At 40.6% G+C, this 22658-nt stretch overlaps 1 protein-coding gene across 2 annotated transcripts in view; it reads right to left on the reverse strand.

The window, feature by feature from the left end:
- Positions 1-22658, reverse strand: part of RTN4IP1 (reticulon 4 interacting protein 1) — a 50230-nt gene that overhangs the window by 8589 nt on the left and 18983 nt on the right. For both annotated transcript variants that reach the window (XM_014860826.3, XM_070496589.1), the window contains exons 6-8: positions 8421-8557; positions 4514-4697; positions 771-863 (exon numbers count right to left, since the gene is read on the reverse strand). In XM_014860826.3, coding sequence (XP_014716312.1) covers positions 771-863; positions 4514-4697; positions 8421-8557 — 414 coding nt within the window. The remainder of the gene's footprint in view (positions 1-770; positions 864-4513; positions 4698-8420; positions 8558-22658) is intronic.

The raw sequence follows: 22658 nt of genomic DNA on the forward strand, positions 1-22658 counted from the left end.
CCCTGAAAGGCCTTTTGACACCCAAAAGAGATGACCAGACTGTAAGCAGCAGTCCCTTCCTCTTGTGCAAAGCACAAGAGAACCAAGTTCACCACGAGACAGACACGAGTAGTCAGAAATACCAGCCACCTGTCTCCACCAAAATCTCCACCAATCCTCACCCACATCCTGCCCACTGACCGCTCTGACACAGCATTTATTCGTTGTTGATGTTATTACACTAGTCTGGGAACAGGAGACCTGGGGACCTGACTTCTAGTCCGGTTCTGTTGGCGTTTAGATTCCACAGAGTTTGTTCATCTGGAAACCTGCTTACCTCCAGAGCAGCCTCACCCTTGGACCACAGAAGCTCCAGAAGCAGTTCTACTGTAGACTCACAAGTACATCCCAACCTCTGCGCAGAGACTGCCTTTGTGGTGCCTTCTTTTCAGGACCATTACCAAAGTATGAGCAGCCCGGCTGTAGGTCTCAGCTCTGCTGCCATCTAACCAAGTGTCTTTGGGAAAATCCTATCACCTCTCTGGGCCTGTCTCTTCATCTGTAAACCAAGGGGGATGAACTAGATGGTAGAGGCTCTTTTTCAGATGTAACAGTCTGTGTCTATGATTCTCACGGAGATAGAACCAAAAACACAGCACTTAAACTTGGCCGTGTAAGGCCGCATGCATACGGGCCGAGCCTACCTCTGGAGAGTTCCCACTGGCTAAGCTTGAGGCGTAGGTCACCGAGATTACAAGAGACACTCTAGCAATGTAATGGGCTACACGTACCTTTCCTGCATCCACCAGTTGTGCGATGTCATCTAGATATGGACCACTGGCCATAAAAAAGGCCCAGCGATAATGGACTCCTTGCCAGAAATGCTAAAAAGAAAACACAACATGTCAAATACAGGAAGGGATAAAATCTAACTAAATGCAAGGTTAGGGAAAAGTGTTTTCAGGATGACTAAGACAGACAAACTAATTTCCCATTTCATGTGACACCATGAGTTGTATGCCCAGCCCCTTAGCACAGTGACTGACAGTAGATACTCCATAAATGTTTAATAAATAAACGAATGAACTCAGGCTTCTTCACCAAGTTGTGCCTGACAAGCAAGTAAGCACAGGAAAGCTCTCCTTAAAATGATCGTCTAAATTGTCTGACACACTCAAATTTCTTCTCTGGGAGAAATTAGGGGCTGAGCCTCTAGCCTTTCTCTACCAAGGTTTGCATAAAGCTCAGAGGCACCAGAAAAAAGCTTTTTATCTAATTCAAGAATGCCTTAGGAGCAACAAGGCACCAATATACAATCTTAGACAAAGAAACCCAATCACGAGTGTTTTTCTGGCTCTGAGAGGAAGAAGACAGCTTTACAGGCAAAACAAAGTGTAAAGTTCCTTATGTGTCATGGCTGGGTCTTCCTTGACAGTTACAGCAAGCTCCAAGCCACCTAATCTATAATGGGACAAAGCGTCCCCAGACGAAGATAAGCAAAAATCCTACACCAAGAGGGTTCATGACCACTCTCCTGCCCTACCCACTCGTAATTGTTATTCTTTATGTCAGATGTAGAGTAGCCCATTATCAAAATAACAAGTGAGCTGAGGGTCTCCATGACACCTCAATGACCTGCCCCACTAAACTTCGTCAGATGGCAGCTGTCCAGAGGTAGCACGGGGTCAGCCAGGACCACCCCTGCTCTTGCTCACGACTGCTGGGTGAGCTCAGACATCTTTCCAGCAAGCTCACCCTCTGTCTCACGATCCCTCAGCATGATGACAAGCTACCACCGTGGCATGAGGGGGGCAAGTGCAATGCACGTCCCTGCCACTCCAGCTCAGCCCAGGCACTTAACAGCTGTGTTATGTAGGTGAAGCTACCTCTTTCAGCCGTTTCCTGGCCTGCAGAATAGTGATACCATCACCTAGCACCACAGGGTTGTTGGAAGGATTACATGAGAATGGATGTAAAGTATCTGATACACAGAGAGTTTTTCATAAATATTCATCTAGTGCTGAAAGTAAAGCTTAGTGAGGAAAGACTGGGGCAATACTGAGTCAGAGTTTAAGACTGGAGACAGAAAGGCAAAACCAGGCTGTTGTCTAGACAGGGCTTTGATACGGGTGTGCCAGGAATGGCTTACTGATTTGGCTGAGTGACCCTACAGTTTACTGTCCAACCTGGAACAACCGTGAGAGTTAAGAGTCACCATTAACAACTATCGCGGGACCACAAATGCAAACAGAGCCAAGCTTACCCTAGAATAGGCATGACAAGACACTGATTCCCTCAGCGCTCCGGGCAGCGAGGCAGAGCCTGGGCTGGGAGAAGTCTCCAGGTAGTTTGCTCTTGGCCCAGAGCAGCCTCAATATGCTACTCAAATAGTATCCTTTTCTATGTGTGTCACAGCATGAAAGAGGTTGGGAGACGCTGGTATAGGCAACTAACTTCAGAAAGAAAAGGAAAGAAAAACACACTGTTTGAAGGCTTAGGTAGCAAGATTCCAGAAGCACTGAGATGTCCCAAGCTTACAGGGGGCCCAGTTAATTAGAATCACAGAAGATCTGTTCATGTACTTCTCCCTAAGTTCTGGCCTTGTGGACTACAATTAAAACATTCTGGTAACTGTTCATGGTTTTAAAGAAGCAACAGCAATGGTCATAACTGCCATGTCTATAATTCTTTACAGCAGGTTGCCTTGGAAAGCGAAACTTTTGGTCTGCAACAGCAGAATTTTTACATTCTGCTCGAAGGGGTCTGTGCATTTCTTGCAGGCCGTTACAGGAGAGTGAACTGGAGCAGGCAGGAGAGTCTGGAGCATTACAATGAGGCTTAACTGTGCACATTCTCAGAAAGACATCAGAGACGACTTAAAAGGTTTTCACATGAGATTACCACTATCATCTTTCAAGTAGGAGGAAAGGGAAAATGAAGAGCGCTATGCCAGTCTCACTCTCAGAGGACAGCACTTGAAGGTGAACTTGTTAGAGGTCTCATTGGAGTACGAACTGTGAAATCTTACAGAAAACTTAAACTTATATTTTAAAGCACTTGGGAAGCCTGGGTTTTGTGAAAAGGGAAGAAGAGACAAAAGACAGCTAAGATTTCTTTCTCTGCCACAAAGCGCCCTGTGGACACTGTTTCTGGCTGCCATCTGAATCGAGTGAAGATAAAGAAGCCTGGAGCACAGGGCCTGGTTTGTTCACCTCTGTTACCCACACACAGCTCCCAAGAATTCAGCAGTGACCTCCTCTGTCACAGCTCTTCTTCACTGCCTCCAAGTATTTAGTTAATACACAGAATTCGAGAAGCCAAATTCCTAAATTTCACCCAGAAAAAGGTCCCAAATTAACTTCTAGAATAAAGAAGAAGCTGAAGATAAGTATCAAGCCAGTCGTCTCACAAATACCGGTCAGTGTTGACAGGCTCGACACAGTGACTCACAACCTTTTCACCACTGAGGGACCTTCTACTGCCTTTTCCCTGAGTCTGAAGTATTTTGTCTAATTAAAAAATTGAATTTATCTTTATTTTTTCCATTTCAACACCAATTCAGATTTTAAACCAATGATGTATAACTACCAACAGTGTACACCATGACACCATAGGAGCTCCACCTCACTGCGACGACAAGAAGCTCTCATGGTCAGTGGAGAGCAGACTCTTAGGCTCTGCTGTCAGTCCTGTAATGCGGCCTGATCTGCACCAGCTCCGCTGGGTGCTCAGCTGGGTGACATACCTCCTTATGGCCCTGGTAATAGTGGCCCCATTAACTGAGTCAGGCTGACTAACAAGTCTCAGAAATTCCCAGAATGCCATCAATAGCTAGAGTTTCTGACTCACATGGCATACGCAGCGTTAGCACAAGTTGGTACAATTCCAGAAAAGGCATGATGGTTCTATTAGTCCTTGTAGCCTCACTGAAGTAAGAATACAATTGCCCTTAGGTTTCTGAAACTCAAAAAATGCCCATGGGCTTCTAAAGGTCTGAAAGTCCTGGTCTGGGAATTGCTGGCACATCCCCATGCTACTACTATGAACAGAGCCAGCTGTACACTGTCTTAATAAAGTTTCTGCCTTCCCATACAGGACACCGTGTGTGTTAAGACTGGTGAAACAGGGAGAGCACCAGCAGGTAGAGGCAAGAAGGAAGCAGAGGGGCTATCAGATGGTAATAATAAAGGCTAACATTTAATAAGAGCTTTTCATGTACTAGGCATTGTGCCAAGTTCTTCACACGGATTATCTCATTTAATCCTTACGACAGGCAGTAGGGTAGATGTACTATTAGCCTCATTTTACAGGTAAAGACATTGGGGCTTAGAGACATTAAGTAACTTACATGGTGTCACCTAGTGACTTAGTGGAGGCCAGAATTTTAACCCAGTCACTGTGTGACTCCAGAGCCCATGCTTGCAGCCTCTGTGCTATGTTGCCTTCAAAAGAAAAGAAACTGGGTAGGTGGAAACCAATTTCCAGAAGCATGAGGCGCCTGCTCGCTCTCACCAACCAAGACTCTCCTCCCTACCTTTAATGTCTTAGAGCCCACGGTGACGCCTGTCTGCAACATGCCATCTGCTATGCCCAATCGGTCCATGTTCAGGAGGAAAGGAGTCACCAAAGTCACGTATGTGGCTCCTGACCATTTCTTGAGAAAACTCAGAGCCCACGTTTCGGTGGATCCGCCAACATTATCAAGGATAAAATCAAACCTGGAGAGAAAGAATCAAATCAAAACATCCTTGTTCATCTTCATGCAGGGCTCCAATCCCGTCACTCCCATGGCCAGCTGGCTGTAGGGTTTATTCCAGAGCTCATAAACCGCGCTGCCCCATGTCACCCAGCAGAGGGGTGTTGCTTTGACAAAGGAGAGAAGGGCATAGCGATTCACTGGATCTCCGGCTTTTCTCCGAGGTAAGTCAAAAGGAACTACTTTTCCTGTCATTAATCTTACTTTCTAAAACTTTAGGAATGACTTAAACAAGTGCTTCTCAACTGAGGGTGATTTTGGCCCCCAGGGGATATATTAGGCAATGTCCAGAGACATTTTAGTTGTCTCAGTTGGGGGAGGTGGTAGGAAGGAACGACAGGCATCTAGAGGCCAGGGATGATGATAAACATCCTACAATACACAGAACCGCCCCCCACAATAAAAAATTATGCAGCCCAAAATGTCCATAGTTGAGAAAGTAAGGTTGCCAAGGTTGAGAAACCCTGACTCAAGCTTTACAGAAAACTGCGAAGCCATCCACCCAATGTAAGTCAAAGTATTCTTTAGTGCACACGAATATTTGAAAATATATAAGGCTTTCACCCACAAAAAGATTTGTTTGTATTCCCTCCACAGTCAGAGCTGCTTGTAGAAGCACCCTCTTTGCCTCATGAAATTTCCTATTTTTTGGTTTCAGGCACAGCATCGGGACAACGTACAAAGAAATCAACAGCCTGCTTTCAGTGTTCAATGCCGCTCTAACACGCCAAAAACCCAGTCATAATGGGATCACGGGAGGTGACAGACATTCAGTTCCTTCGATCTAATCCAAAACTGCTAGAAGCACTACATTCTACATAAAGTGGATAGAATACAATGAAGCTTTTAAAGACTTTTGAAAACAAAGATCTATTTAGAGAACGCATGCTAATAAATTAAGCAAATTAACAGATGAATTCCTTTTTGGTAAATCCTGTTTCCCTTCTAAATTCATCTGGATGAAGTCAAACATCCAAACTTCTAAAACCAGCTTTGGGCAACTTTGTGGATCTTGAGTCTTTCGTGGGACTAAACTAAGGAAGAGCAAATAAGGACGTGAAGTGCAGGCAAATGATCTTACAAGATGACAATTCTTCTCAATAGAAAAACCCAGAAAATTCTGTTTATGAGTTTAAGTTTCTACTTTTAAGATTCTACTTCATTCCCAAATTTTGAATAAACAAATATAATGATACCTAATTTAAGTCAAACTTAAGGACAGCCTGGGATTAGAGAACAGGCGCTGCCTGAAAAGGAAGTCTGGAGACCAGGTGCAGATCCAGGTCTCCCACTAATGACGAAGGGCCATGACCCTGAGCATGTAAAAACTCAGAAATCCTCTGCCCCATTTTTCTCAGCTATAACATGATAGAGTTGAACCCAAAGATTTCAAAGCCCTTCCCTGCTGTAAAATTCTAAGATTCACATTGCACCCCTATGTTCATCGCAGCATTATTTACAATAGCCAAGACGTGGAACCAGCCTACATGCCCAGAAGCTGATGATTGGATAAAGAAGATGTGGTATATATACACAATGGAATACTACTCAGCCATAAAAAAAGACGAAATTGGCCCATTCACAACAATGTGGATGGACCTCGAGGGCATTATGTTAAGCGAAATAAGTCAGTCAGAGAAAGACGAACTCTATATGACTCCACTCATAGGTGGAAATTAGTATATTGAGAAGGAGATCTGATCGGTGGTTACCAGGGAAAAGGGGGGGTGGGGGGAGGGCACAGAGGGGGAAGTGGTGTACCCACAACATGACTAACAAAAATGTACAACTGAAATTTCACAAGCTTGTAATCCATCATAACATTAATAAAAAAAAAAAAAAATTCTAAGATTCAAATCTAAAAAGCTACTACTATTTGGAAGAAGGAACAGATTTATTCTAGGTGGATTCAGAGGCCAAACTCCAGGCAGAAGTTACAAACATCAATTTTAACTAAAGCTGTCAAAGAAAAAGGTAATTGCTTGCATCTGTAAGTGGGGGAGGTCTCCCTACTGGAAAAGGGCAGGCAAAGGAGAAGGCCAGTCGCCAGAGATGCAGAGCCGCAGACTGCAGCGCAGATGTGGCAGGCGAGACAGTGTGCTCCAGCCTTCCATCTATCAGGTTCTTTGTTCTCGGGTGACAAATTCCAGACACGTAGAGAACTTAAGGTAGATAGAGGGGAATGGGCTGGCCTTGGCCTCAGCCTCACTCTGCTACTCCTAGAAGCAGTAGAAGAGATGAGATCAATCGAAACTAACATTGTCTGGAAGCCAGAGAGCAACTGAAACGACCACTGCCTGGAAGCCAGAGATCACCCCAAACTACCACTATCTAGAAGCCAGATCTTGGAGGCCCAGAGAGGCCCACGTCCTGACACGCAGGCAGCTGACAAGATCTCTGCAAGGGACAGTGTCATCTCTCAAACATGCGAAGCGTGTCCCTGCCACAGGGGCTTTACATTTGCTGTTGTCTCCCTCAGAACAGTGCTCTTCTCCTAGATTCCCTCAATAATTCATTGAACAAGTGTTTACTGAGCACCCACTACATGTACTATGCCGTCCCAAGTAGGAGACAGCCAGAACCAAGACCAAAAAGACCCCTCCCATCCTGCCCTCGGGAGCCTCTAGGCATTCTTACACGCCCCACCCGAGACAGCCTCCTCCCAATCTTTTGTTGTCCCCTTTCCCCGCATCAGTGTTCTTGAGAGCACTGACCACCAAAACCTCCTGAACAGAACACAAGCCCCAGAAAGGGGGAATGTGTCTCGTTCACCACTGTGTCTATGTCCTCTGTTTAGAACACCGCCCAGCAGTCCATACGCCATACAGTTGAAGGAATACCGAGTTGGCCGGCTGCTTCTGGCTGCACAGCCATGCTCCTGTGGAGAAGTGGGGGTGCTGGTTGAGAAAGGCTAGGCAGTGTCAGACAGGGGGTCCCTTTTCTTTTCTTTTTTTTTTTTAACCCATGAAAACATATTTCTACTCAAAGTGGGCAAGAATAATTAGCTTCTGCAAACTAATTTAAAAAAGGAAAAAATCTTTGAAAAAGAAGTAGAACAGCTTTCTAAATACTCTTCAGTTGTGCTCTCCACTTCAGCCGTGCGTTGGCTAGAGGAAGACCAGATTAGTCAGCCCCTCTCTACGTCTGCCCAAGCACAGGTGGGATCGACAGCGCCCAAGAGGATTCCTGAGTCCGCTCTTGTTTGGGACATTAGGCCAAATCGCAGCCTGGCACTCAGAGGCACTGAGAACATCCACAGGCGCCCATGACCAATATTTATACTGCCTTTGTTTCTCTGAAGCTCCTTATTAAGCCCAAATACTGAAAACATGCTAAGTACTAATTGTGTATTTTCATGCATGGCTCTATGTCCTTCCTGTGGTGAGAGATGCCACTGAAGAGAATGCACTTCCAATTTTGCCTTCAGACCTCTTACAAAGCAGCAATAAAAGTAAGTTAACTTAAAAACTAACCATGTAAGCAAAATACTTTCCTCAGTAGATATTTCATTGTATGACTATGCTGTATTAATATCTGGAACTAAAACAGAAACCAACTTAAATGACTTCTAATGATAATGCGTGTTTTCATAGATTCTTCTCTAAGATTCCAACAAGGAAGGCCACCAAACCATCTCAGGCTTGTACTATCAACTTCCCAGTAAGAACACTGTTTGAATACATACGGTTTTAAAGATTTCAACTGCTCTTCCATATTTCCAGATTTGTAATCAAGTACATCATCCGCCCCAAGCTTCCTCACAAGTTCACTGGCATCCCGAGAGCAAACGGCTGTCACGTGGGCATCCCAAGCTTTCATTATCTGCCAAAGAAAAAGGGGGAGAGTAGAAAAAGTGATTGCATTAAAAAAAAAAACAGTTGGCGCTCTGTGTACATATATCAGCCTAATCTCTAGGAACTCTAAGTGCCTCATCTTAGCAAGAACTACAGGAAGCCATCTGTCAGAGACTAGAAAAAACGATTAAACCTTTGTTTACTAAGAAAATCCCAAGAAATGATCTCATTTTCCCTGGAGGAGACACCTAGTTGCCTTGCTGTCATGAAGTTATAACCAATACACTCTGTGAAGGGCTCAGGGCCTCACCAGTATCAGAAAAGACAGGAGTAAATAGCCTCAAGTTTAGTGTTTTCAATGATGACAAAGGTAAACAGCCAAACAAAAAAAGGAAAAAAAAAATCATGTCCTCGGAAAACGACTATTTTAAATGTGTCCAGGGGCCAGCCCAGGGCCTAATGGTTAAGTTCAGCGTGCTCCACTTCAGTGGCCCAGGTTCAGTTCCCAGGCGCAGGCCTTCACCACTCATTGGCAGCCATGCTGTGCCAGCAACGCACATACAAAAAAAAAGAAGATTGGCACAGATGTTAGCTCAGGGCAAATCTTCCTCAGCAAAAGAAAAACACAAGAGTATTAAATGTGTCCAGAACATACAAACGCAAGATCTTCATTTGCATCTCCAATAAGTATTAATACAGTCTTGAGTTAGACAGCTGTACCAAAGCAACTGGCTAACAGGTGCTAGGCAATAAATGAAAAGATGTTCTTTAAAAAGGTGAGGAAGAAAATATGGCCATTTTATTTTCAAAATATGGATCAGGTCCTCTCCTTTGGCATAAAAAGACCTAAATAAGTGGTTTTTGGGATTTAAAATGCAGGTATCTTATATCTTAAAATAGTGAGGAATAACTAGACAAATAAAAAGAAGAAAATTCTGTTATTCAGGATTAAGTATCCAGAAATCATCCTGCTCCTAAATTGCTGTAACTCTTTTCTATAATGACAATTTCACAGAATTAAAAGGGGGTCATTATCAGCATAATTTGAGAATAGCTACTTGAAGTTCACCAAGAAATTTTCGTATGGATACTTAGAGATCATAACAGATGAGCAGTGGATGCTAGATCATGGTGAACCTTTCTCAGCAAAAAAAAAAAAGTAATATTAACCAAAGGTTTATATGCCCTGGAAATCTGAGAGGAATTAAAACATTTAGGAGCGACATCATACACATTTTATTATGTTTATGGGCTGCAGAAACATTTGATATGACAACATGTTGCCTTCAACAGCAAGTCTCAAACTAAATTCAAATATGTGAAGAATATAATCCAAGATGAATATCCAGTATCTATATAAAAAAGACACTGTCAAGAAAAAAGGAAATGGCATTCTAAGCACCTATGTTAAAATGTGTTTTCTTTAAACAGTATTAAATCCTCAGGAAGGCTTTGTTACATGTTGAAACAGTTTAATGAATTTTTCCCCAAATTTCTAGTTTTTCCTCTCCTACGTCAAACCGTCTAGCATCTTTGAACACTACTAAAAGGTTTTAAAAACAGCTTTAGAAAAAAAATTATGTAAAATAAAACACAAGTATAGGAAACGCCTATAAGGCAGACACCACTCACTCAAACACAAGGCTGGAAGCCCTTCCCACAGCTCTTCCGTCTGCTCTGTCCCAGCACGCCCACCCTCCCTAGTCATTATCTCGACATTTACAGTAATCGCCTCCTTGCATCATACACCATTGTCTTGTCACCCATATATGCACTCCCTAGACACTGCGGTTTAGGCTTGTGCATTTTTAAAGCAGGTCGCTTAAGTCTCCTTCTAAACTACTATCGACTCCTCTTCTAACCCTTCGCTTTCCGACTATCTGCGTGTGAAAGAATCCAGGCCACCGGACCCGCAGTTGCCCATCTGGAATTTCTGACTGCACACTCAGGGGGCAGCGCCACATTTGCTCTGTGCTCTGGATTTCCTGTTTCAATCCCTTTAGCAAGACTATGGACAGTGTCTGGCAAAATCCTAGGAGGTACATCATGTCTGGCGGTTGCTCTTTTTATTATCTTAACAGCCGTCTATTCCAAAATGGTAATATTCCATCTCTTCTTTTTTCATTTAGCAGTTGGAACACTTTTATAAAGAAACACCTCCCTCATACACTATTTTGTTTACTCAGGTGTATAGTTTATATAAGGAAGGCAAGACAAACAATTGTTTCCCTTTATTTATCACTTTATAAAATAATAAACTGGTTCCCGATCATTTCCAAAAGTGATTACTTTTTAAAAAAAAATACCATCACAAAATCATGGATTTAAACATATTTGAAAGGTTTCAATCCACTGTAATTATTGTTACTATCACTGAAGCTCCAATTGTCACATCCTTGGGAGTGTCTTCAAGCAGGCCCCTGAGTCTTTTTGGCATGACTCAACCAGCCTTTGATAGTTTCCCTGCCATCTAATATATTCCAGGCTCATTCTCATATATTTTGTGCCCTATTTCTCCAAGAGGCCCTGTGTTCTTTTAGTGGGCAATCATTTTACAAGAGATAGCTTTACATATACACGTACCTAAAATATCTCTTAAGTTCATATTCATACTTCCAATTCAAATTCAAGACCACAAAGCTTTTACTTTTTTCTGTTACATTTCTATCTCCTTTCTTCCACACCTGGGATCCCAGTTGTCAAAGACACAGGAGATGACAGAATTAAAATATGCCATAAATACCCATTTTTGCTCTGAATAAGAATACTAATATCACTACCAATATAATTAATGAAAGCATTAAAGTAATTTTAACATATACTTTCCCTATTTTCCCCCTTTCTAAGAAAAGTTGTACTATATTTACCTTGTCAGAGCATATGGCTGCTACACACTACATTCTTTCTAAGCCCTCATTTAGCTTTAGTTTTACAGATAACTTCACATTTAACATTTACCACCAGTCCTTAATTCGATGTCTCTCTAGTCATTTTAGTTGTCAGAAGCTCATTCTCTGGTAGATTTCTCAGAAAGAGATCCAAAGAACATATTCTCCAAGTTTGTGCATGTTATTAACAGCTCATGTGTCCTTTTTACACATGAAGGCCAGTTTTGCTATATATAAAATTCTTAGCATACTCTTTCTCAAGCGTCTTAAACATGTTACTCCATTTTTCCCCCTGGCAATAAAGCTGTCAAAAAGTCCAATGATAATCTAATTTTACTTCTAAGTCATGTGTTTTGTTTTTTTTAGATGTCCCAAGGATTTTTTTCTTTTTCTTTAAAGCCCAGTAATTTTATTATAGTTTTCTTTGATATTGCTCATTCTGGGTTCATGTTCTTAGGTCAGTGCTATGATCATTTAATATATAGTTTCAAATCATTTAATTTCAGGAAATTAGGGAAGTTTCTTGAATTATAGGTTTTAGTAACCGTCCCATTCCCGCTTTGGTTTTCCTCTTCAGAGACTCCTATTCTCCACTATCAATCTACTGTCCTGTCTTCAGTGTTTGACACTTTCTCTTGAATCTGTTTGTATCTCTTTCTTTCTTTTGTAATTTAACATTTTTCCTTTGTACACATTCTATTTCTATTAGGGCAGCATTGTGTGTTGTGTTTACTTGCTACTAAGTTCCTTCTAGTTTAGTATTCATTGCTAAAGGATTCTTTAAATCTATTTTTACTTTTTTTCTGAGTTTTTCCAATTCAATTTTGTTCTTTCATGTCTTGTATGATATTTTTAATGTTTTCTAAGCTTGTTTTGAAATAGTAGGTTACATTGTTTTCTTGAAGTCATAACAGTTTATAAGATTGTGAGATTTCAGGTATACATTTTTATTTGTCCGTGACCATATATATATATGTGCCCTTTTACCTCTTATGCCCGCCCCCCAACCCACTTCTCCTCTGGTAACCACTAATCTGTTCTCTTTGTCCATATGTTTATCCTCTGCATATGAGTGAAATCACGTGGTGTTTGTCTTTCTCTGTCTGCCCTTTTCTGCTTAACATAATACTCTCAAGCTCCATCCATGTTGTTGCAAATGGGATGATTTTGTCTGTTTTATGGCTGAGTAGTATTCCATTGTATATATGTCCCACATCTTCTTTATCCATTCATCCGTTGATGGGCACTTGAGTTGCTTCTATGTCTTGGCTACTGTAAATGATGCTTCAATGAACATAGGGGTGCATAAGTCTCTTTGAATTGTTGATTTCAGGTTCTTTGGATAAATAGTAGGGGGATAGCTGGATTGTACTGTATTTCTATTTTTAATATTTTGGGAAATCTCCATACTGTTTTCCATAGTGGCTGCACCAGTTTGCATTCCCACCAGTAGTGCATGAGGGTGCCCTTTTATCCATATCCTCTCCAACATTTGATGTTTTTTGTCTTGGTAATTATAGTCATTCTAATGGATGTAAGGTGATATCTCATCGTAGTTTTGATTTGCATTTCCCTAATGATTAGTGATGATGAACATCTTTTCATGTGCCTACTGGCCGTCTGTATATCTTCTTTGGAAAAATGTCTGTTCATATCCTCTGCCCATTTTTTAATCGGATTGTTTGCTTTTTGTTGTTGAATTGATGAAGTCTTTATATATTTTGGAGATTAACCCCTTGTCGGATATATGATTTGCAAATATTTTGTCCCAGTTGGTGGGTTGTCTTTTTGTTTTGTTCTTGGTTTCCTTTGTCTTGCAGAAGCTCTTTAGTCTGATGTAGTTTCATGTGTTTATTTTTTCTTTTGTTTCCCATGCCTGAGTAGACATGGTATTCGAAAAGATCCTTCTAAGACCGATGTCAAAGAGTGTACCATCTATATTTTCTTCTAGGAATTTTATGGTTTCACATCTTACCTTCAACTCTTTTAATCCATTTTGAGTTAATTTTTGTGTATGGTGAAAGATAATGGTCGACTTTCATTCTTTTGCAGGTGGCTGTCCAGTTCTCCCAACACCACTTACTGAAGAGACTTTCCTTCCTCCATTGTATGTTCTTGGCTCCTCTGTCGAAGATCAGCTGGTCATAGATGTGTAGTTTTATTTCTGGGCTTTCAGTTCTGTTCCATTGATCTGTGTGTCTGTTTTTGTATCAGTACCACACTGTTTTGATTACTATAGCTTTATAGTATATTTTGAAGTCAGGGATTGTGATGCCTCTAACTTTGTTCTTTTTCTCAGGATTGCTTTAGCTATTCAGGGTCTTTTGTTTGCCCCATATGAATTTTAGGATTCTTTCTTCTATTTCTGTGAAGAATGTCATTGAGATTCTGATTGGGATTACACTAAATCTGTAGATTGCTTTAGATAATATGGACAGTTTAACTATGTTTATTCTCCCAATCCATGTGCATGGAATATCCTTCCATTTCTTTATGTCGTCATTGATTTCTTTCAAAAATGTCTTATGGTTTTCATTGTATAGGTCTTTCACCTCCCTGGTTAAATTTATTCCTAGATAATTTATTCTTTTTATTGCGATTGTAAATGGGTGTATTCTTGACTTCTCTTTCTGCTAGTTCGTTATTAGAGTATAGAAATCCATTGATTTTTGTACGTTGATTTTGTACCCTGCAACTTTGCTTTTGTTGATTATTTTTAAAAGGTTTTTTGGTAGATTCTTTAGGGTTTTCTATATACAGAATTGTGTCATCTGCAAACAACAAGAGTTTCACTTCTCCTTGACAATTTGGATACCTTTTCTTTCTTTTTCTTGCCTAATTGCTCTGGCCAAAATCTCTAGTACTATGCTGAATAAGAGTGGCAAGACTGGGCACCCTTGTCTTGCTCCTGATCTCAGCGGGATGGCTTTCAGTTTTTCGCTGTTAAGTATGATGTTGGTTTGTGGGTTTGTCATATACGGCCTTTATAATGTTGAGGTACTTTTCTTACATACCCATTTTATTGAGAGTTTTTAAAATCATAAATGGATGTTGGATCTTGTCAAATGCTTTTTCTACACCTATTGAGATGATGTGATTTTTATTCCTCATTTTGTTTACATGGTGTATCATATTGATTGATTTGCAGATGTTGAACCATCCCTGCATCTCTGGTATAAACACCATTTGATCACGGGGTACGATTCTTTTAATGTATTGCTGTATTTGGTTTGCCAATATTTTGTTGAGGATTTTTGCATCTATGTTCATCAGAGATATTGGCCTGTAATTTTCATTCTTTGTGCTGTCTTCGTCTGGCTTGGGGATCAGGGTGATGCTGGCCTCACAGAAAGAGTTAGGAAGTATTCCATTTTCTTCAATTTTTTGGTATAGTTTGAGAAGGATAGGTATTAATCTTCATTGAATGTTTGGTAGAACTCTCCAGAGAAGCCATTTGGTCCTGGATTTTTGTTTTTTGGGGAGGTTTTGATTACTGTTTCAATCTCTTTACTTGTGATTATTGGTCTATTCAGATTCTCTATTTTTTCTTGTTTTAGTTTTGGGAGGTTGTATGAGTAAGAATTTATCCATTTCTTCTAGATTGTCCAATTTGTTGGCATATAATTTTTTACAGTATTCTACTTCTGTGGTATCCATTGTAATTCCTCTTCTTTCATTTCTAATTTTGCTTATTCGAGCCTTCTCTCTTTTTTCTTAGTGAGTCTGGCTAAAGTTTGTCAATTTTGTTTATCTTCTCAAAGAACCAGCTCTTAGTTCCACTGATATTTTCTACTGTTTTTTTGATTTCTATTTCATTTATTTTTGCTCTAATTTTATTATTTCCCTCCTGCTGACTTTGGGCTTTGTTTGTTCTTCTTTTTCTAGTTCTGTCAGGTGTAGTTTAAAATTACTTATTTGCTATTTTTCCTGTTTGTTAAGGTGGGCCTGTATTGCTATGAATTTCCCTCTTGGGACCGTGCTTGCTGCATCCCATATGAGTTGGTATAATGTATTTTCATTTTCATTTGTCTTCAGATATTTTTTAATTTCTCCTTTAATTTCTTCATTGATCCATTGGTTCCTCAGTAGCATGTTGCTTAGTCTCAACGTATTTGTCAGTTCCCCAGCTTTTTTCTTGTTGTTGATTTCTCATTTCATAGCATTATGGTTGGAAAAGATGTTTGATATGATTTCAAATCTTCTTAAATTTATTGAGCTTTGCCTTGTTTCCCGACATATGGTCTATCTTTGAGAATGTTCCACGTGCCCTTGAAAAGAACATATATACTGCTGTTTTTGAATGGAATGTTCTACATATATCTATTAAGTCCACCTGGTCTAGGTTTTCATTTAAGTCCACTATTTCCTTGTTGACTTCCTGTCTGGATGATATATTGATGTAAGTGGGGTGCTGAGGTCCCCTACTATTATTGTGTTGCTGTTAATTTCTCCTTTTAGGTCTGTTAATAGTTGCTTTATGTACTTTGGTGCTCCTGTGTTAGGTGTAATATATTTATACATGTATGCCCTCTTGGTGAAGTGTCCCTTTTATCACTATATACTGGCCCTCTTTGTCTCTCATGACCTTTTTTATCTTGAAGTCTACTTTGTCTGAAATAAGTATGGCAACACCTGCTTTCTTCTGTTTGTCATTTGCTTGCTGTATCATCTTCCATCCCTTCACTCTGAGCCTGTGTTTGTCTTTAGAGCTGAGACGTGTTTCCTGGAGGCAGCATATTGTTGGGTCTTATTTTTTAATCCATCCATCCCCTCTGCGTCTTTTGATTGGAGAATTCAATCCACCTACACTTAGGATGATTATTGATATTTAAGGACTTAATACTGCCATTTTATCTCATTCTCCAGTTATTTTGTATTTCCCTTGTTTCCTGTCCCGTGTATTTCTGAGTGTAATTTTAGTTTGGTGATTTTCTATGATGGTTTTCTCAGTTTTCTCTTTATTTATCATTTATGTCTCTGTTCTGATTTTTTGTTTAGTGGTTACCATGAGGTTCATATAAAAGATCTCATAGAAGAGATAGTCCATTTTCCAATAGCCTCTTATCTCCTTGGCCTAAACAGGTTCCATCCCTCTCCTCTTCCCCATTTAAGTTGCTGTTGTCACACCTTATTCCATTTTGTGTTGTGAGTTTGTGATTAAAATGAAGTGATTACTGGGGCCAGCCTGGTGGCACAGTGGTTAAGTTCACATGCTCTGCTTTGGCGGCCCAGGGTTCATGAGTTCGGATCCTGGGCACAGACCTACACGCTGCTTGTCAAGCCATGCTGTGGCAGTGTCCCATACACAAAAAATAGAGGAAGACTGGCACAGACGTTAGCTCAAGGGAAAATCTTCCTCAAGCAAAAAGAGCAAGATTGGCAATGGATGTTAGCTCAGGGCCAGTCTTTCTCACCCACAAGAATTAAATTAAAATAGAATGAATTGATTATAGCTATTTTTGATGCTTTCCTTCCCTTTATCTTTAATGTTATAATTGTTTGCTAACCTGTGCTGATAAAGAGGTGGATGTTTCTGATTTTGTCTGTCTATTTATCTCCTTGTTCAAGGCTTTGCAAATTCTTTTTTTTTTATCAGGTATGAGGACCTTCTTGATCATTTCTCATTGGGGAGGTCTTTTGGCAATGAACACCCTCAGGTTTTATTTGGCAAAATTTTTATTTCTCCATCATATCTGAAGGATAGTGTTCCCAGATTGAGTATTCTTGGCTGAAAGTTTCTGTCTTTCAGAATTCTGAATATATCATTCCATTCTCTCCTAGCCTGTAAGGTTTCTGCTGAGAAATCTGCTGAAAGCCTGATAAGGGTTCCTTTGTAGGTTATTTTCTTCCGTTTTGCTGCCCTTAGTATTTTTTCTTTGTCACTGACTTTTGCCAGCTTTGCTAACATATGCCTTGGAGGTCTTTTTACATTGACGTAACTAGGAGATCTATTAGCTTCATTTACATGTAATGCCAGCTCCTTCTCCAGGTTTGGGAAGTTCTCAGTATTTCTTTGAAAAAGCTCTTTGCTCCTTTCTCCCACTCTTCTCCCTCTGGAATACTTATAACCCTTATGTTGCATTTCCTAATTGAGTCAGGTATTTCCTGGAGAATTTCTTCATTTCTTTTTAGTCTTAGTTTTCTCTCCTCCACCTAAAGCATTTCTATATTTCTGTCCTCTAAATTACTAATTCTGTCCTCTATAATGTCAGGTCTGTTTTTTAAGGATTCTAGATTTTTTAAAATTCTCCTTCACTGGGTTCTTCATCTCAACATTTCTGTTTAGTTTTTTTTAGAGTTTCAATCTCTTTTGTGAAGAATTCCCTCTGCTCATTAATTTTATTCCTGAGCTCATTGAACTCTGAGTTTTCTTGTACCTGGTTGAGTTTCTTTATGATATCTATTTTGAATTCTCTGTCATTTAGATTGCACATTTCTGTGACTTCAAGATTGGTTTCTGGATACTTGTCATTTTCCTTCTGGTCTGGAGTGTTAATTTCTTCATGCTATTTGATGGGGTGGATCTTTGCCGGCACAACAGTGGTAGTATATGGTTGCAGATTCCACCTGCCACCATTGGGGGACAGGAGGTGTGTTTGCTGAGCCTGCTGCATCCCCTGTCAGTTGTGCCTGTCCACTGGAAGTCGTACTGATAGGGCTCTCTGCACCTGGCCACTTCATATACACAGGCACAGGCAGTCTGACAGGGATCCTCTGCCCTTGCCAACCAGCCAAGCTGGTGCACCAGGTGGGATGGGGGGAAAGGGGCACTTTCTTTCCTGCCTGCGCTCCTGCTCTTCACTCACTGGCTGCCTGCCTGGGCTCCTCAGCTTGGGGGGGGGGTGCACCTCCATGGTGACTTAGCCACATGGTGTGGAGTGGTCTCGTGGACTGGGAGGCAACTCTGAGAGTGAAAGCATTCCCATGGAGGGCTGCCTTTCCACTATCTCCTCTCAGATCGCAGGGCGGCCACCACATGAGGTCCCACACCCTAGATCACTGCCTCTGGGGAGGGGGAGGAGATCCACTTGTCTCCTTCCACTGCTTCCTCAGGGATCCAGTGCCCCCACCTTCAGACGTATGGCTGCATCGTTCTCTCAGAAGTCTACTGTGTTGTGTGGACGTCCTCCACTGGTTAATGAATGTTCTTTTCATTGTATCTTAGTGGGGACAGCCTAAAGGAACAGCTCACTCTGCCATGATGCTGACATTGCTCCTCTTATGGGGTGCATTTTGATCTGTTTTGTGGGCATGCTTTTTGAAGTGTTTTTATTGTAGATATGTTATTCTATTCCTTATTCTTATAATAACTTCATGTGGGATTTAACCGTGGTACTCTTCTATTACTCAATTTTTAAATTTTATTAAATATTTTTGTTTTGAAATATAACACACACAGAAAAGTGCACAGAATATAAATGTACAGCTTAACAAATTATTACAAAGCAAATACTATTATAAGCATCACTCAAGATTAAGAACTAGAACACTACCCATGCCCCTGAGCCCCCTCACCTTCCCCCTCCCAATCAAAAGCCCCTCACTCCTTTAGAAGTCATAACCACTATCAGGACTTTTATGACTGTTTTTGTTTTGTTTTGCTTCTTACAAGTTTTACTATTTAGGTAGGCATCCTTAAACACTATTGTTTAGTTTCACCTGTTCTTGAATATCTTAAATGGAATCATATAGATTGTATTCTTTTGTATCTGACTTCTTTCACTAACATTCTGCTTGTGAGATTCACCTACTTCACTGTGAGCAACTACAGTTTTTCCTGCCTATATAATATTCCAGTGTAAGAATATACCACAATTCACTTATCCATTTTACTGTTGGACATATGAGTTGTTTCCAGTTGGGGGATAATATCTGTAATTCTGATACACATCTTTTGGTGAATATGCATGTATATCTATCTACAGGGTATATTCATAAGAGTAGAACTGTGGGGTTGCAATATATATTCAGATTTAGTAGATGGTACCAAATGATTTCCCTAAGTGGTTGTACCAGGTTAGACTCTAACCAGCAGCGTATGATATTTCTCTTTTCTTCCCACTCTCCCTCCTTCTTTTTCTTTCTTCCATTTACTTTTTTTTTTTTTTAAGATTGGCACCTGAGCTACCAACTGTCACCAATCTTTTTTTTTTCCACTTTTTCTCCCCAAATCCCCCCAGTACACAGTTGTATATTTTAGTTGTGGGTCCTTCTAGTTGTGGCATGTGGGATGCCACCTCAGCATGACCTGACAAGCAGTGCCATGTCCACACCCAGGATCCAAACCAGTGAAACCCTGGGCTGCAGAAGCAGAGCATGTGAACTTAACCACTTGGCCATGGGGCTGGCCCCTCTTCTAGTTACTTATTCATTAACCCACATTAACTGACAGTCTCCGGACTAAGCCCTGGGTATCTATCTTAGTCTGTTCAGGCTACTATAACAAAATACAACAGACCGGGTAGCTTATAAACAACAGAAATATATTTCTCACAATTCTAGAGGCTGGAAGTCCGAGATCAAGGTGTCAGCATGGTCGCTATCTGTTGAGAGCCCTCTTCCTGGTTCATAGCCAGCACCTTCTGTGTCTTCATATGGTAGAAGGGCTAGGGAGCTCTGTCTGGTCTGGTTTTTTTTGGTGAGGAAGATTGGCCCTGAGCTAACATCTGTGCCAATCTTCCTCTACTTTATGTGGGATGCCACCACAGTGTGGCCTGACAAGCAGTGCTAGGTCTGCACTCAGGATTCAAACCTGTGAACCCCGGGCCACCTAAGTGGAGAGTGCGAACTTAACCACTATGCCACCAGGCCGGCCCCCGTTGGGCCTCCTTTATAAGCTCATAATCTCATACATGAGGGCTCTGCCCTCATGACCTAATCACCTCCCAAAGGTCCCATCCTAAGACCATCACATTGGGCATTAGGACCTCAACATATGAACTTTGGAGGGACACAAACATTCAGTATCTAATGGTGAACTAAAAAGAAGTCAAGATCTATATCTCCTAGGAGTCCTCTCTGCTCCCCTAATTCAGTGAGCAGAGGAATGGGAAACTCCAGGACTATCCGAGTCCTCAAAAGATCTGAGGCAGAGTCTGGGGAGGAGCACAGCAGCCAAATTCTCCCTCCCGGAAAGCAACATGGCAGAGACTCTGACTGTGCTGACCAGCCCCATACTGGGGAAAGAGGCTTTCCCTTCACATTGAGGGAGAGTTCATCAAGCCCCTTCCCCGTTAAACATCTGACCACAACGGGAGCAGCCACTAGGTGCCCACCTGTTCCTGGAGGCTTGGGCACTGTTTGCTTTTTTTTTGAGGTAAAATTCATGTAACACAAAATTCACCATTTTAACAATTTTAAAGTGTACGATTCAGTAGCTTTTAGTACATTCATAATGTGCAACCATCAGCACTAACTGCAGAATATATTCCTCACCCCCAAATTCCACCCAAGCCCATTAAGCAGTCATTCCCCATTCCCCCCTCCCCCAGGCAATGGCAACCACTAACGTGCTTTCTGTCTCTATGGATCTGCCTCTTCTGGACATGATACAAACAGAATCATATAAAATGTGACCTTTTGTGTCTGGCTTCTTTTGCTCAGCATAACGTTTTGGTTTATCCATGTCATAGCATGCATCAGAACTTCATTTGTTTTTATGGCTGAATAATATTCCATTGTGCGAATACACCAGATTTTGTTTATCCATTCATCAATTGATAGACATTAGGGTTGCTTCCACTTTCTGGCTATTACAAATATTGACATTGCTATAAACATTTGTGGACAAGTTTTTGAATGCATGTTTTCATTTCTCTCAGGTATACACCTAGGATTGGAAATGCTGGGTCATATGGTAATTCTATGTTTAACATTTTAACCAATTGCCAGACTGTTTTCCACAGCAGCTGCACCATTTTACATTCCCACTAGCAATATATGAGGGTTTCAACTTGTCTAATTCTTGACAACATTGTTATTTTACATTTTCTGTTCTTTTTTTTATAGCCATCCTAGTAAGTGTGAAGTGATATGTCATTGTGGTTTTGATTAGCATTTCCCTAATGACTACTGATGTTGAGCATCTTTCCATGGGCTTATTGGCCATTTGTATATCTTCTTTGAAGGAATGTCTATTTAAGACTTTTGCTAATTTTTTAATTAGGTTGTTCATCTTTCTGTTGTTGAGTTGTAATAGTTCTTTACATATTCTAGATATTATACCCTTATTAGATAACTGATTTGCAAATATTTGCTCCCATTCTGTGTTGTCTTTTTACTTGATATTTACTTTCATATTTTCTTGATGATGTCCTTTGATGCACAAGTTTTTAATTTTGATGAAGTCCAATCTAATTTATCTATTTTTTTCTTCTGTTGCTTGTGCTTTTGGTGTCATATCTAAGAACATTTTGCCAAATCCAAGGTCATGAAGATTTACCCCTTGCTTTCTTCTAAGAGTTTTATGGTTTCAGCTCTTACATTTAGGTCTTTGATCCAGTCTGAATTAGCTTTCACATATGATGTGAGGAAGGAGTCCAACTTCACTCCTTTGCATGTGGATATCTAGTTGGCCCAGCACCACACACTGAAAAGACTATTCTTTTCCTATTTAATGGTCTTGCCACCCTAGTCAAAAATCAATTAACCATAGATGTATGGGTTTATTTCTGGATGGTCAATTGTATTCCATTGATCTATATGTCTATCCTTATGCCAATAGCACACTGTTTTGATTACTGTAGTTTTGTAGTAATAGCTTAAATAGTAAAGTTTTAAAACTGGGAAGTGCAAGTCCTCCAATTTTGTCCCTTTTCAAGACTGTTTGGCAATTTGGGGTCCCTTCCAATTCCAAAAGCATCTTAGGATCAGCTTCTCCATTTGTGCAAAAAAAAGCAGCTGTCATTTTGATAGGATTGCATTGAATCTATAGATCACTTTGGGGGAGTACTGCCACCTCTACAGTATTTTGGCTACTGCATTTCTACATACATTTTAGAATCGGCTTAATCAATTTCTACCAAATTGCGAACTTCCACCTGCCTGTACTGCCATGGTCTTCCTCCCCAAAAGCTTTCCTACATTTGTTACACAGGACATCCACAAACTAACTCAGATATTAAACCACTGGAAAGGTTATCACTTCCTTCTACATTAGAAAATTTCCTTCTTAGAAGAGCAAGCTGAAATTACAGTAAATTTACTGAACGTACCTTCCTCTCAGCTCTTAAAATAATTTAC

Source organism: Equus asinus, chromosome 24 (assembly GCF_041296235.1).
Source record: "Equus asinus isolate D_3611 breed Donkey chromosome 24, EquAss-T2T_v2, whole genome shotgun sequence".
NCBI classification, from domain to species: Eukaryota; Metazoa; Chordata; class Mammalia; order Perissodactyla; family Equidae; genus Equus; species Equus asinus.